The sequence below is a fragment of the Mustela lutreola genome, chromosome 1 (assembly GCF_030435805.1).
Source record: "Mustela lutreola isolate mMusLut2 chromosome 1, mMusLut2.pri, whole genome shotgun sequence".
NCBI lineage: Eukaryota > Metazoa > Chordata > Mammalia > Carnivora > Mustelidae > Mustela > Mustela lutreola.
This window is the reverse complement of record NC_081290.1, coordinates 274,816,583-274,830,337: the sequence shown is the minus strand read 5'-3', so window position 1 is coordinate 274,830,337 and position 13,755 is coordinate 274,816,583. Positions and strand designations below refer to the sequence as shown.

Here is a 13,755-nt window from a genome sequence, read left to right as displayed (position 1 = left end):
ATTTGACAACATGTATTACTAATTCTTTTATAGTAGCTCCTGGAGACTTTTATTACATTCTTGTAAGAAACAATGTGTTATATTGTTTGTCAACTATTATAAATAATCTGATACTGGGCTTTCTGTCACTGGCTTGCATTCCCTTACTGAACCTCAGGTGACTTCATCAAGGCACACAAATTTCTTCACCATACTTGCATGCAGGAAGAGTCATGTTTCCTCCAACTCCTGTTCATCCTTCCATTAATATTCTCAAATACCTTTTATGGGTCACTATTTCTAAGGATAAAGGAACAATTCCTAGCTGTATACGCATAGCCTTGACACCCATTTCCACACACTCTTTTCAAACTTAGCTACCAGTATCACCACTTAAAGATAATAGATAGTTCTCAGAAAATGATGTGTGCACAGAGGATCTTCAAGAATTCAGAACTCCTATCTCAAAAACCTTATGAGAACCCACAACTCCATAGAATCTAGATATTTACTATTTATGAGATGAAAAAAATTCAATAAAGTCAAGGTTACATTAATCAAAAGGTATTTCTTTTTCAGGTAACGTAATTAATCATAATATGAAATGCTGGAGAATAGGAACAACGTGACAGAGTTTGTTCTACTGGGGCTCACAGAGAATCCAAAGATGCAAAAAATCATATTTGCTGTGGTTTTGGTTATCTACATCATCTCTTTGGTAGGAAATGTGCTCACTGTGGTCACTATCACTGCCAGCCCATTATCAGGGTCCCCCATGTACTTTTTCCTGGCCTATCTGTCCTTTATTGATGCCTGCTACTCTTCTGTAAATACCCCTACACTGATCATAGAATCACTCTGTGAAAAGAAGACCATTCCATTCAATGCATGCATTATCCAAATATTTGGAGAACATTTTTTTGGAGGTGCTGATGTCATCCTACTTACTGTGATGGCCTATGACCGCTATGTGGCCATCTGCAAGCCACTGCATTACATGACCATAATGAATCGGCGGGTGTGTGGCCTGCTAATGGTAGTGGTATGGGTGGGAGGCTTTCTACATGCAACCATACAAATTTTCTTTATCATCCCTTTACCCTTCTGTGGCCCTAACATCATAGATCACTTTATGTGTGATCTGAACCCTTTGCTCAATCTTGCCTGCACTGATACCCACACTCTAGGGCTCTTCGTTGCTGCCAATAGCGGTTTCATCTGTCTGTTAAACTTTCTCCTCTTGATGGTCTCTTATGTGGTCATTCTGCGTTCCCTAAGGAACCATAGCTTGGAGGCGAGGCGCAAAGCCCTCTCCACCTGTGTCTCCCACATCACAGTGGTTGTCCTGTTCTTTGTGCCCTGCATATTTGTGTACATGAGACCTGCAGCTACTTTATCTATTGATAAAGCAGTTGCTTTGTTCTATACTACAATAACGCCCATGTTAAATCCTTTAATCTATACCTTGAGAAATGACCAGATGAAAAATGCCATTAGGAAATTGTGTAGTAGGAAATCTATTTTAGGTAACAAATAAATGTGCCTGGACCTCCATATTGATTCAACTCAAACAAAGATCAGAAGGACATTTTGGATGATCTTGACAAGGGATACCTATAAAATGGAAAAAAAAAAAAAACTGCTATGGATCAAAGATTTTGCATTGAAAAGAACAGAAATGAGTTCAAGAAAATAAAAAATAACACTGACTCAGGATCACTCTTTGCATATTTGGGCAATTCTATGAAATTGGGGCTTTGTTTTACTAGCTTCATGCATATGTATAGATTCCTAATCTGTCATCATAATTTAATAATTAAAAATATATTGGTATTGACCAGCTATCTTTATAACAATCAAAAGAGGGAGGTACTACCATTATCCCCATTTTTATAGGTGAGGAAACAGAAAGGGGAAAGTATCAAAATAAGTAGACTGAAGAGTCAGTAATCAGAATCTACCTGATTTCTCAAGACATGCTCTTAAATGCTGTGGTACAGTGCCAGATAATGATGATACAAAGATGATTATAATAGATATCATTTATTGAACTAAGGATTTGTCTGATACCACATATATATAATATAAAATATAAGATATTATATTATATCCATATTATATATAGCATACATACACATGTATATGCATGTATTATATATCAGAATTATATGTAGTTATATATAATTATATATTATATGTATATTAATTAATTTCCTATATCTAAATTCTATGGCCATTTCATTAACAACTTGCTCAATTTTATTTATCCTAGTTGATAATATGTCCACTAAAATATTGTGGTATATAATTACTTTAAGAATATAAAAGCAGGGGGCGCCTGGGTGGCTCAGTGGGTTGGGCCGCTGCCTTCGGCTGGGGTCATGATCTCAGGGTCCTGGGATCGAGTCCTGCATCAGGCTCTCTGCTCAGCGGGGGGCCTGCTTCCTCCTCTCTCTCTCTGCCTCTCTGCCTACTTGCGATCTCTCTCTGTCAAATAAATAAAATCTTTAAAAATATATATATATATATAAAAAACATATATTTATATATATATATATATATAAAAACAATGGCCCACTAAACCCTTAAGGGGTAGGTGAAGAATATTATATCATGTTTCCAAATTTCCTTGTAGGCTTCAAAATCATTTTGTATTTTTCATGTCACCTACATGCAACCATACAAATCTTCTTTATCATCCCTTTACCCTTCTGTAGCCCTAATGTCATAGATCACTTTATGTGTGATTCGAACCCTTTTCTCAATCTTGCCTGCCCTGATACCCACACTTTAGGGCTCTTCGTTGCTGTCAACAGTGGTTTCATCTGTCTGTTAAACTTTTTACGGTTAAACAGTACACTAATAAGCCATTAGAAAATGCAGTGCCTCAAAGGAAAGATTATTTCAATGTCAGATAGTAATTTCTATTTTTTAATATATATTTATAGTCCATAAACTTATTGCCTGACAATTAACAATAGTTTTTACAAGCAGTACAATGTCTGGTGCATGATAAATGTTGGATAAAAAATAAAAGTATAAAGGAAGATAGATAAAGTCAATAAAATGTAGAGAAAAAAAATACTGCGGTGTAGTTATGTTTAGTTTTCATATTTTACCTGATTCAAACTCTAAGAATTCTCTATGAGAAACTACAATTTGCTTTAACTCCTGCTTAAAATGTGTGATGAGAAAGAATTAAAGCTGAGATTCTCTGTGAAGGAGCAAATAGCTTACTTTGATACTCTTCCTCCTCTGAGCAAGATTTCATCATATGATGGGAGCTGTTCATATTCTCTCTTAATTAGTTTAGTTTTTGGCAACATTTCGTTATTAAAAAGTATTTTTTTTTTAAATATGCAGATCCATCTACACACAGAACAACTTCAGGTTAAATATATTTCATTTATTCCTTCCATTCCTCACTCATTAATCAACAGAAATTTTGTGACCCCAAAGAATGTATCAGACACATTGATGGTGGCTGGGGCTTTGAAAGTGAATAGAGAGGAGCCTGGGTCTTGCCTTCACAGAGCGTTGGATATACTGAGAGATACCCAGAGGAGAGCAGAAAATGACAACACCATGTTATAAATGTTAACATAGTGGCTTCACTGGGTGCTATGAAAGCATGTTTGAAGGATACACAACAAAGAATAAGGGTCAGGAAAGGTTGCAAGATGAAAGGACATGCAACATGGAACCTGGAGCTTGAAATCAAGTCAACAGTATGAGTATGTTCACATCAGTTAGAGTAGGAGCATTCCTACATGAGAGAATACGTAACAAAGTCCAGGGTGTGAAAATCAGTATGCAGGAAACCTCATGAAAGTAGTATGACTATGGTTGTTAATCCATCTATTCAATCAACAAGTATTTACTGAAGTCTCACCATAAGCCAGGCAGTGTACTACACAATGAACTTATAAAAGGTACACAGCAGGATATGAACCTGGAATGAAAGGAACATGGGTCTCATAATCATGTTAAGGTTTATTGCTAAATATCATGGGACAAACTTTGCGAGGACCTTTGAAACAGTGAATGATGCAGTATGATTTGAGTTTGAGATGATAACTGAATGGGTTATCAGGGTGGGAAGTGGTCTGAAGGGAGCAAGAGTGGTGTCAGGATGTTACTGAAATGATTTGGATGTGAAAGGATGGAGGCCTGAAGAATGGTGATGCCAGAGAGGATACAGAAAATGGTGGGCATTGCTGTGTCCAGTTCAGTTTCCCTTCAATTCTCCAATGCCCAAGCTGCTGTGTCTGCACTACTAACAGCCCAGAACTCAGAGCCCCATCATTTCTGTACATTTCCTCCAGAATGAAATTATAGGCTATGCCCATCATCCCAGGAACCAGCAGGAGCCAATTAAAAAAAAAAAAAGGTTATTTATTTATTTAACAGAAAGAGACACAGCAAGAGCAGGAACACAAGCAGGGGGAGTGGGAGAGGGAGGAACAGGCTCCCTGCTGAACAGGGAGCCCAAAGCAGGGCTAGATTCCAGGACTCTGAGATCATAATCTGAGCCAAAGGCAAACAATGACTGGGCTACCCAGGTACCCCAGAGAATGATTTTAACATCAAGTGGATAGGATGATCCATTTTGTGCATACGGTCAGCCTCTTTCCCCAACCACTCCCATCATTGTACAATGGGCCCATGAACAAAATGGTCATGGTGGCAGGGAGGAGGTTGTCCATGAGCTCAACAACGTGGACTTTCACCCACCAAAGCTAGCCTGGCCATGACCACTGCTATGTGCCAAATCTTCCAGTAGGATATGCAACATGAAGTCTGTAATATGGCAGCATTCCCTGGGATGATCAACCTGTTTGCAGATTGAACTCATTGGACTTCTTCCATCATGGAAGGGCAGTGTTTTGTTCTTACTGCCTAAACACATCCTTTGGATATGGATTTGCATCCCCTGCATGCAATGCTTCTGCCAAAGCTACCATCCATAGACTTGGAGAATTTTTTACCCACATTCATGTCATTTTACACAGCATTGCTTGTGATCAAACAATCTCACTTCACAACAAATAAAGGGCTATAATGGGATCCATGCTCATGGAATTCACTGGTCTTACTACATTTCTCACCCCGTTGAAGAACTGTCCTGATAAAATGGTGGGAAAATCCTTTGCAGAATTAGTTATAGTACATGCCAGGTAACAATACCTTCTAGGTTTGGAGCAAGAGTCTTCAGTTCTCTGGAAAGACGTATGCTCTGAATAAACATCCATGACATGCTCTTCCTCCCATTGCCAGGTTTTGTAATCAAAGGATAGAAATGGGTGAGGCATTACACATTTTTTTTTTTATTTTATTTATTTTGACAAACAGAAATCACAGGTAGGCAGAGAGGCAGGCAGAGAGAGAGAAAAGGAAGCAGGCTCCCCGCTGAGCAGAGCGCCCGATGCGGGGCTCGATCCCAGGACCCCGAGATCAAGACCCCAGCCGAAGGCAGAGGCTTTAACCCACTGAGCCACCCAGGTGCCCCAAGGCATTACACTTTTTTTTTTTTTAAGATTTTATTTATTTATTTGACAGAGAGAGATCACAAGTAGGCAGAGGCAGGCAGAGAGAGAGAGAGAGAGAGAGAAGGAAGCAGGCTCCCTGTTGAGCAGAAAGCCTGATGCAGGACTCGATCCCAGGACCCTGAGATCATGACCTGAGCCAAAGGCAGCGGCTTGACCCACTGAGCCACCCAGGCGCCCCGGCATAACACATGCTTACCCTTAGTGACCCACTAGCAAATTTTTTGCTTCCTGTTTCCTCTTACTTATGCTCTTCTTGCTTTGAGGTCTTTAATCCAAAGGGAGAAGTGCTTCCAGCAAGAGACACAGCAAGATTCTATTTAACAGTGTTAAGACTGCTGCCTGACCACTTTTGGCAGCTCATGCTCATGCCTTTGAATCTATAGGCAAAGATGTAAGTTACTGTTCTTCTTGAGGTAATTGTTCCTGGCAACAAAGGGGAAATTGGACAACTACTCCAGAATGGAGATAACAAATAGTATATCTAGAATATAGGAGATCCCATAGGATAACTCTTAGTATCACCATAGTCTGTGAGTATGGTCAATGGAAAACTACAACAACCCAATCCAGGCAGAACTACTAAGGACCCAGATGCTTCAGTAATGAAGGTTTGTGTCACCCCACCAGCTTGAGAACCATGAGCAGCATCTGTGCTTGCTGAAGACACATTGAGTATAGAATGAGTAACAGAAGAAATTATAAATTAAGCATGTGATTGTTATAAAATGAAGACTGTAATTATTGTATTTACTCCTTATATTATGAATGTGTTTGTGTGCTTGAATATATATAAAGCAAATATCTTTGTTTTCTTCCCTTTCTTATTACCTTACTATGAAACTAAATATATATTGAATTTCTACCATGGCATTTTAGTGTTTTTGTTTTCCACCATAATATTGAAGTTACTGAATATTAAGGGGAAAGTAAAAATCACCGCCCAAAATTTACTTCCCCTTACTTTGGGGGTTCTAGGTCATTTTCAGTTCTTGGATAGTTGTGTGATGTTAGGTGGTATTATGACCTTGTGATTTGTTTTGTTTTGTTTTGTTTTGTTTTGTTTTGTTTTTTGGAGAGCAAGTATGGATTTAGGAGATGTGTATAGGTACTAATGGATAAACAATGGATTTGCACTTGTTGATTTTATATGTTAACTTGCCTGGGCTACAGGGTACTCAAATATTTGTTCAACTATTGTTTTGGTTTGTGACTATGATATTTTTTTGGATGATATTAACTTTTGAATGGGTAGACTGAATAAAGTAGATTAATCTCACTAAAGTAGGGTTCTCATCTAACTAAATGAAGGCCTGAAAATTACAAAAGGCTAATGTCCCCTCAGTAAGAGGGAATTCACCTGCCTGATAGCCTTCAAACTGAACCATCAGCTCTTCCTGTCTGATAATTTTCACTCTGACACATTAACTCTTCCTGATGAAAGGAGCCTCCTTTCAATGGACCTGAACCGGGACATTGGCTTTTACTGGTTTATAGCAGTTTCTGGTCTTTAGACTCAAAATGGGACATAGACTGTGCAGGTTTTGCACTTGCCAGCTCCATATACATGAGAATCAATTCTTTTCAATAAATCTCTTTGTGTGTGTGTATCTCTGTGTGTGTGTGGGGGGGGGGTTAGCACTTCCTTACCTTCTAACATTACAAGATGCTCCAGTTCATCTTGTATATTTCATGCCCCCAAGCTAGAGTCAGCTATTTAAGAAGTCCTGATTCATTTTTGGATAATGGTGTCTGGAACCATGTCCTGGGCATAGATCATTAGATAATCACTGATTTTTTTTTTTATTCTAGCCAAAAGTCATCATTTATGGTCCAAATAAGCTCCTTTAATTGCAAGAAGAGATCACCTTTTCCCCATAATCTAAAAATAAATATTGAAAATTATCTACTTCATTATATCTAGATCATGCTTCTTAACTAAAAGGGAAGGGAGACCTCAGGGAATGACCTTCCCCAGACTCCTATATTTTGCATCATTCATGTTTAAATACTAGTGCAGGAAAGGCAGAAAAGGAGCATTTCCCAGTCAAAATTACATGTGAGAGAAAGTGTCAGATGAATCCAGGACAGACTTTGTCTTCTGGTATGTAGGCAATAACCTATGCCTCAGTGACATATAAAAAGATCAGACAGGATTTTAGAAACATTTATTTTTTTTTTCTCATTTGAACTAATAGTGGCCAAATTACCTTGAGAAGAAAAGATTACTCTAAATCCTAATGTTTGTATAAGCTCTTAAAACTGGTAAGATTTGTGTTGGAGATTAACGTGACTTTATTTAATACTCAGAAAAAATATCTGATCAATGTCACAGTGTTCATCTAGCACATAGAAGGCATTTGTAGAAGGATAGAAAGTTTTGGGGGTTTTCTAGAAGTAGATTATAATAGAAACTGAGAAGACAGAATAAGATAAATGCACAACAGCTCCTGGTGGAGAAATGATCAAATAGAAATAATATCTGAGTGTTCCAGGAAATGCTCCATGGAGATGATGATTTATTTTGGACGGAGTAGGCTTCCCTTTTCAGTGGTAACTGAGTATTGAATAGGACCAAACAACTGGATCCTAATAATAGGAAATTCTCTTAATTCTTTCATTTACTTTATGAATACTTATTATTAAATATGTATTTTCTCTAGATGTTTAAATCCAGAAGTGAACAAATGTGAATAAAATCTGCCTTCCTTAGTTTGCTTCATTCAAATGTATGCCAAGCTTATATCTATTATTATGTTAACTATACAAATAGTTCAGTCTATAATTCTATCAGATATATAGATAGATAATCGATGATAATAGATCAGTAGGTGGCTGGATTGATAATTGGATAGATATTAGATATCTTTTTATAGTAACTGACTGTTAAAAACCACAAACAAGTTTTCATTCCCATTTGCTAAAGATTTGAGCAAAAAGCATATCTGGCAAACCCCTAAGAATGCAAGGGAACCTGTAGTGAATGGCAGTGTGGTTGGGATATGATGTGGTTAAGAGCTGTGAGTCCAGAACTGACTCTACAGCTGACTCACCCTGTGACACAGACATTTAAATCTTACTCTGGCCCTGGGAATCTTACGTCCCTACAGCCTTTGTCCAAAGACAGTTGTTATAAAGCAGTAATATGCCAATGTGATTAGCAAACCATCTACTAAGAGGTTTCTAAAAGCTTTATTTTTAATGCAGCATCATTATGATATATTTTCAGTGACCAAAGGAAATGTTTTAAAAGGTAAGTCCTCCTCCCAATTGTGAATTGAGGAATCAATCCCCCCACACCAAGCCACAAATATTATGCTATTTTGTTACTATCTTAAATACAATCAATTGAAATGAGTCCATGTGTGTGTGATATACATTATTATGATGTGAAAGAAAATATTACCATCCTCCACATACAGTCCTGAACTCTATCACTTTCCAATGTATATTAAAAACCATTTGTGTGTATAGCCACTTCATTTTTATTGATAATTACATAAAATACCATCTCTCATTCATTTAGCTTCCTTTTTGATGGGCTTGAAGTTGTTTCGTAATTTTTGCCTACTTGGAAAGGGCTGTTGTGATTGTCTTTGTGCCTGTGGCTGAAATTACTTGCAGCAAATGGAAACACCAGTCCTGTGTCTATGCGCTGTTGAAATATCATCATGCCGAATATCACTCCCTGAGAGACTGCATCCCTTTAAGACCCTGCTAAGGATGTGCAGCATCAGTTGTTTCCCACATCAGTTTCAGCAGTGTTTGTTAATAGGCATTCATCAAAAAGGCCACTGATAATCTGATAGGTAAAAAGATATTTAACTGGAATTTAAATCTGAATGTATTTTTCTGTGAATGAATATGATTATACTGTCAAATAATGTTTAATAAGAAGAGTTGCTCTTGAAGTCAGTTCTTTCCCTCATTTTTGTTTGCACTTTTTAAAAAAGATTTTGTTTATTTATTTATAGAGTGAGGAGAGCCTGAACAGGGAAAGGGGAAGAGAGGGAGATGGAGAGATAGAATTTTAAGCAGGCTCCATGATCAATGCGGAGCCTGGAATGGGACTCAATCCCACAAACCTGAGATCACAACCTGAGTGGAAATCAAGAATAGGATGCTTAACTGATTGAGCCACACAGGCACCCTACACACTCTTTTCTTAAAGAGTGATCTCTGAAAGTCATTTGCATTTGAGAAAATTGTGCTTCTGTGTGGAATACATGTTGCATATCTCCTTAAATGATTTGGCATTTTTTGGTATTGTGCTACAATATGGTAAATACATATGAAGAGGACAGATAAGGATTTTTCCACTGTTTGGTATATATAAATAAATATTCATTCCCTTCCTCTATCTTTCTTCTCTTATTGAAATCCAGGTATGGGTCACTCAAAACATAGATTCCAAGAATTCTAAGTCCCTGGTGCTTAAAATAACATAAAATTTGAAAGAACACTTTGATTTATGTCATATGTTCTGTATTTATCCTATATTGCAATCTCAGTCGATCCTTATGTTTTAACAAAATATGCTGAAAAAAAAAACAAATAAAATAGTGAATGAGGTGAAGAATTTAACTTTGGGCAACATAGTATAATTTCAAAAGTACAAAATATTATGATAGAAGCTTAATTTAGAACTCAAAGTAGGTAGAAATTATTGAGAGTTAAAAGAATAGGAAATAAAGACTCAAGCTACCAGACCAAGTTTCACAATGGAGTTTACCAATTGACTGAAAGTTTACTGTTAAAATATTGTTTGTTTTTCTCTTGTTCTCTCTTTCTCTCTTTTTTTTATGTTAAACTAAAGAGAGACATTCACTTCAGAAAGATGCCCTCTCACACAAAATCCCCTAGGTTAATATTTATTGTGCCTGAAGAATCAGGTACTCTTTCATTATTGATATTTTTCATTGCTTCCATTAATAATCAGCTGAATAGATTGTGAAGAGATAATATGATTTCCTCTTTATTCAGAAGAAAATGACACAGAAGGTAAAGGAATACACACTGGTAAGTGGTGCATCCATGATCAAGCATATGGATTTAATCTCTAAATTAAGTAATCATTGCATAATATTTCTTTCTTTGCAGATTAACCATTTCTAACCAATGCTTTCCCCATGTTGCCTGAAATTATGCAGCAAAACAACAGTGTAACTGAATTCATACTATTAGGATTGACTGAAGATCCTATGAGACAGAAAATGGTATTTGTAATCATCTTCATTTTTTATCTGGGAACAATGGTAGGGAATTTGCTTATTATTGTGACCATCAAGTCCAGCCGGACACTTAGGAGCCCCATGTACTTTTTCCTATTTTATTTGTCCTTTGCTGATGCCTGCTTTTCAACCTCCATAGCTCCTAGACTAATTGCGGATTCACTCTCTGCAAAAAGAATCATAACTTACAATGAGTGCATGACTCAAGTCTTTGCACTACATTTCTTTGGTGGCATGGAGATCTTTGTGCTCATCCTCATGGCTGCTGATCGCTATGTGGCCATTTGCAAGCCTTTACATTATCCAACCATAATGAGCCAGCAAGTCTGCAACATTTTGATTATTATTGCATGGATTGGGGCTTTCATCCATTCTACAACCCAGATTATCCTGGCCTTGAGAATGCCTTTCTGTGGACCCAATTTCATTGATCATTACTGCTGTGATTTGCAGCCCTTGATGGAACTTGCTTGCATGGATACATATGAGATCAACCTGTTGATGGTGTCTAACAGTGGGGCCATTACCACAAGTGGTTTTGTGATTCTGATAATCTCATACATTATCATTTTGCATTCACTGCGAAACCACAGTGCAGAAGGAAGGAAAAAAGCTCTCTCTACTTGCACTTCTCATATCATAGTAGTAGTGTTATTCTTTGTTCCATGTATATTCATATATACACGCCCTGCAACCACTTTCCCCATGGACAAGATGGTGACTGTATTTTATACTATTGGGACACCTTTTCTCAACCCATTCATCTACACACTGAGGAATGCAGAAGTGAAAAATGCCATGAGAATGATATGGCATATCAAAATTACATCTGAATGCAAAAGATGAATTGAGGGCTTTGGTTGATTACTTATTCTGTGCAGATATCACATAGGGTAGTATATATCTTGACTTGCCCAATGCAATCTAAGGTAGTGCACCTAATTTCCTTACTTTTCTATGTACTTCTGCCCTCAAACTAGTGGTTTCCCTCATAATGCTAGCCTGGTTCTTACCTTTCCTGAGAGCTCAATTTTGATATTGGTGATAATGACACACTATCATGAATAATTGGTGATAATGAAGTACTTCTCACATCTAAGTCTACCCTCTAGTTTGATAAGGAGAAAGATATTTTTGCAATCACAACTGTTCAAACTTTGAGCATCCATAAATAATAGTCTGTTTACTATGACTTTTAATTGTCTCTATAGCACATTTCAAATAAGGTGTTTTGCTTTGTCTTGAACACATTCAGATCAAATGAATTAACATTGTGTGGCAAGAATTCTTCTCACTGTATCATTAGTTTATCTTTAAAAAGTTCCATTCTAGCAAATCTAAGGCCAAAAGACCATATACATATGTATGAGTGTGTACACACACACACACACACATACATATATGTATTATTTTCTTAAATAATTTTTTCTCATTGTTTTCGTTGACTATTGAGATAACTGAGGCATTATATATGAGATTTTATTTATTTATTTATTAAGATTTTGTTCATTTATTTGACAGAGAGAGATCACAAGTAGGAAGAGAGGCAGGCAGAGAGAGAGGGGGAAGCAGGCTCCCCACCGAACAGAGAGCCTGATGTGGGGCTCGATCCCAGGATCCTGGGATCATGACCTGAGCCGAAGGCAGAGGCTTTAACCCACTGAGTCACACAGGTGACCCTGAGATTTTTAAATATAGTATTACAAAGTCCTGGAGATATTCAGCTAATCTACATAATTGGTAAATAGGGGCTAAAACAAGAGACTTCTACAGATCTAAGAGGGAAAGAACAAAACAATATATGCTGTCAAGACTAAATAAGTTTTGCAATACAGCATAGATAAAACATATACTGAGATTGAAGTACCAGAAGGTAAAACTTATTTTAAAGGGAAAAAAGTGTATATTATTTCATTTAAATATGGGTGGTATCAGTGAAATAAAAGAAAGTATAAGAGACATTCAGAAATACTCACTATACTTGTCTCTAGTTAATGGAGTTAGAGAGACCCTACTTTTGCAGCAGGAAGCTGCTTCCTTTCTCTGTTATTTCTTAGTAAAAGTGTAGTGTGTATTGTGATGCTAGAACTGGCAATAAAATTTTGAAGCCAGCAGAGCAGATTAGCAGTCATACTTTGAATTAGAGCAGGCCAAAGTTTAGATTCACTGAAATCAGTGTGATACATGCAACCCAATGTTTATAACAGCATTATCTACTATAGCCAAATTATGGAAATAGTCCAAGTATCCATAGAATGATGAATTGGATAAAGATGACTTATGTAGGGTGCCTGGGTAGCTCAGTGGGTTAAGTCGCTGCCTTCGGCTCAGGTCATGATCTCAGGGTCCTGGGATCGAGTCCTGCATCGGGCTCTCTGCTCGGCAGGGAGCCTGCTTCCTCCTCTCTCTCTCTGTCTGCCTCTCTGCCTACTTGTGATCTCTCTCTGTCAAGTAAATAAATAATTTTTTTTTTAAAAAGGATGACTTATGTATGTATTTGTGTGTATGTATATACACACACACAAATGCTTATGTATTTACACACACAAATATATGGGTGTGTATATATACACACACAAATACATAATGGAATATTATTCATAAACAAGAATGAGAAATGAGATCTTGCATTTTCCATGACAAGAATGGAGCCACAGAGTATTATGCTAAGTGAAAAAATTCAGTCAGAGAAAGACAAATACCATATGATTTCACTCATGTGAAAATAAAAAAATAAAAAAACAAACTAAATAAATCAGTATACGGAAAAACAGAGAGGGGGGAAAAATCAAGAAAGAGATTCTTAACTATAGAGAACAAACTGATGGTTACCAGAGAGTGGGGTGGGTAGGACAATGAGTTAAATATAAAATAGGGATAAAGGAGTATAATTGTGATGTGTACTGGGTGTGGTATGTATTGAATGACTCATTTGTACACCTGGAATTCTTATCACAATGCATGTTAACTAACAGAAATTTAAATAAAAGCTAATAAAT

The 13,755-nt window shown here is 37.0% G+C and overlaps 2 protein-coding genes across 2 annotated transcripts; both read left to right on the top strand.

The window, feature by feature from the left end:
- The first annotated feature begins 583 nt into the window (after positions 1-583).
- Positions 584-1,516, top strand: LOC131822570 (olfactory receptor 4C46-like). Its single transcript, XM_059158859.1, has one exon. It carries the CDS (start codon positions 584-586, stop codon positions 1,514-1,516), a length of 933 nt encoding a protein of 310 aa, XP_059014842.1.
- A 9,153-nt stretch (positions 1,517-10,669) lies between these two features.
- LOC131822569 (olfactory receptor 4C11-like) lies at positions 10,670-11,602 on the top strand. Its single transcript, XM_059158858.1, has one exon. The coding sequence runs from the start codon at positions 10,670-10,672 to the stop codon at positions 11,600-11,602; it is 933 nt and encodes a 310-aa protein (XP_059014841.1).
- The last annotated feature ends 2,153 nt before the right edge of the window (positions 11,603-13,755 follow it).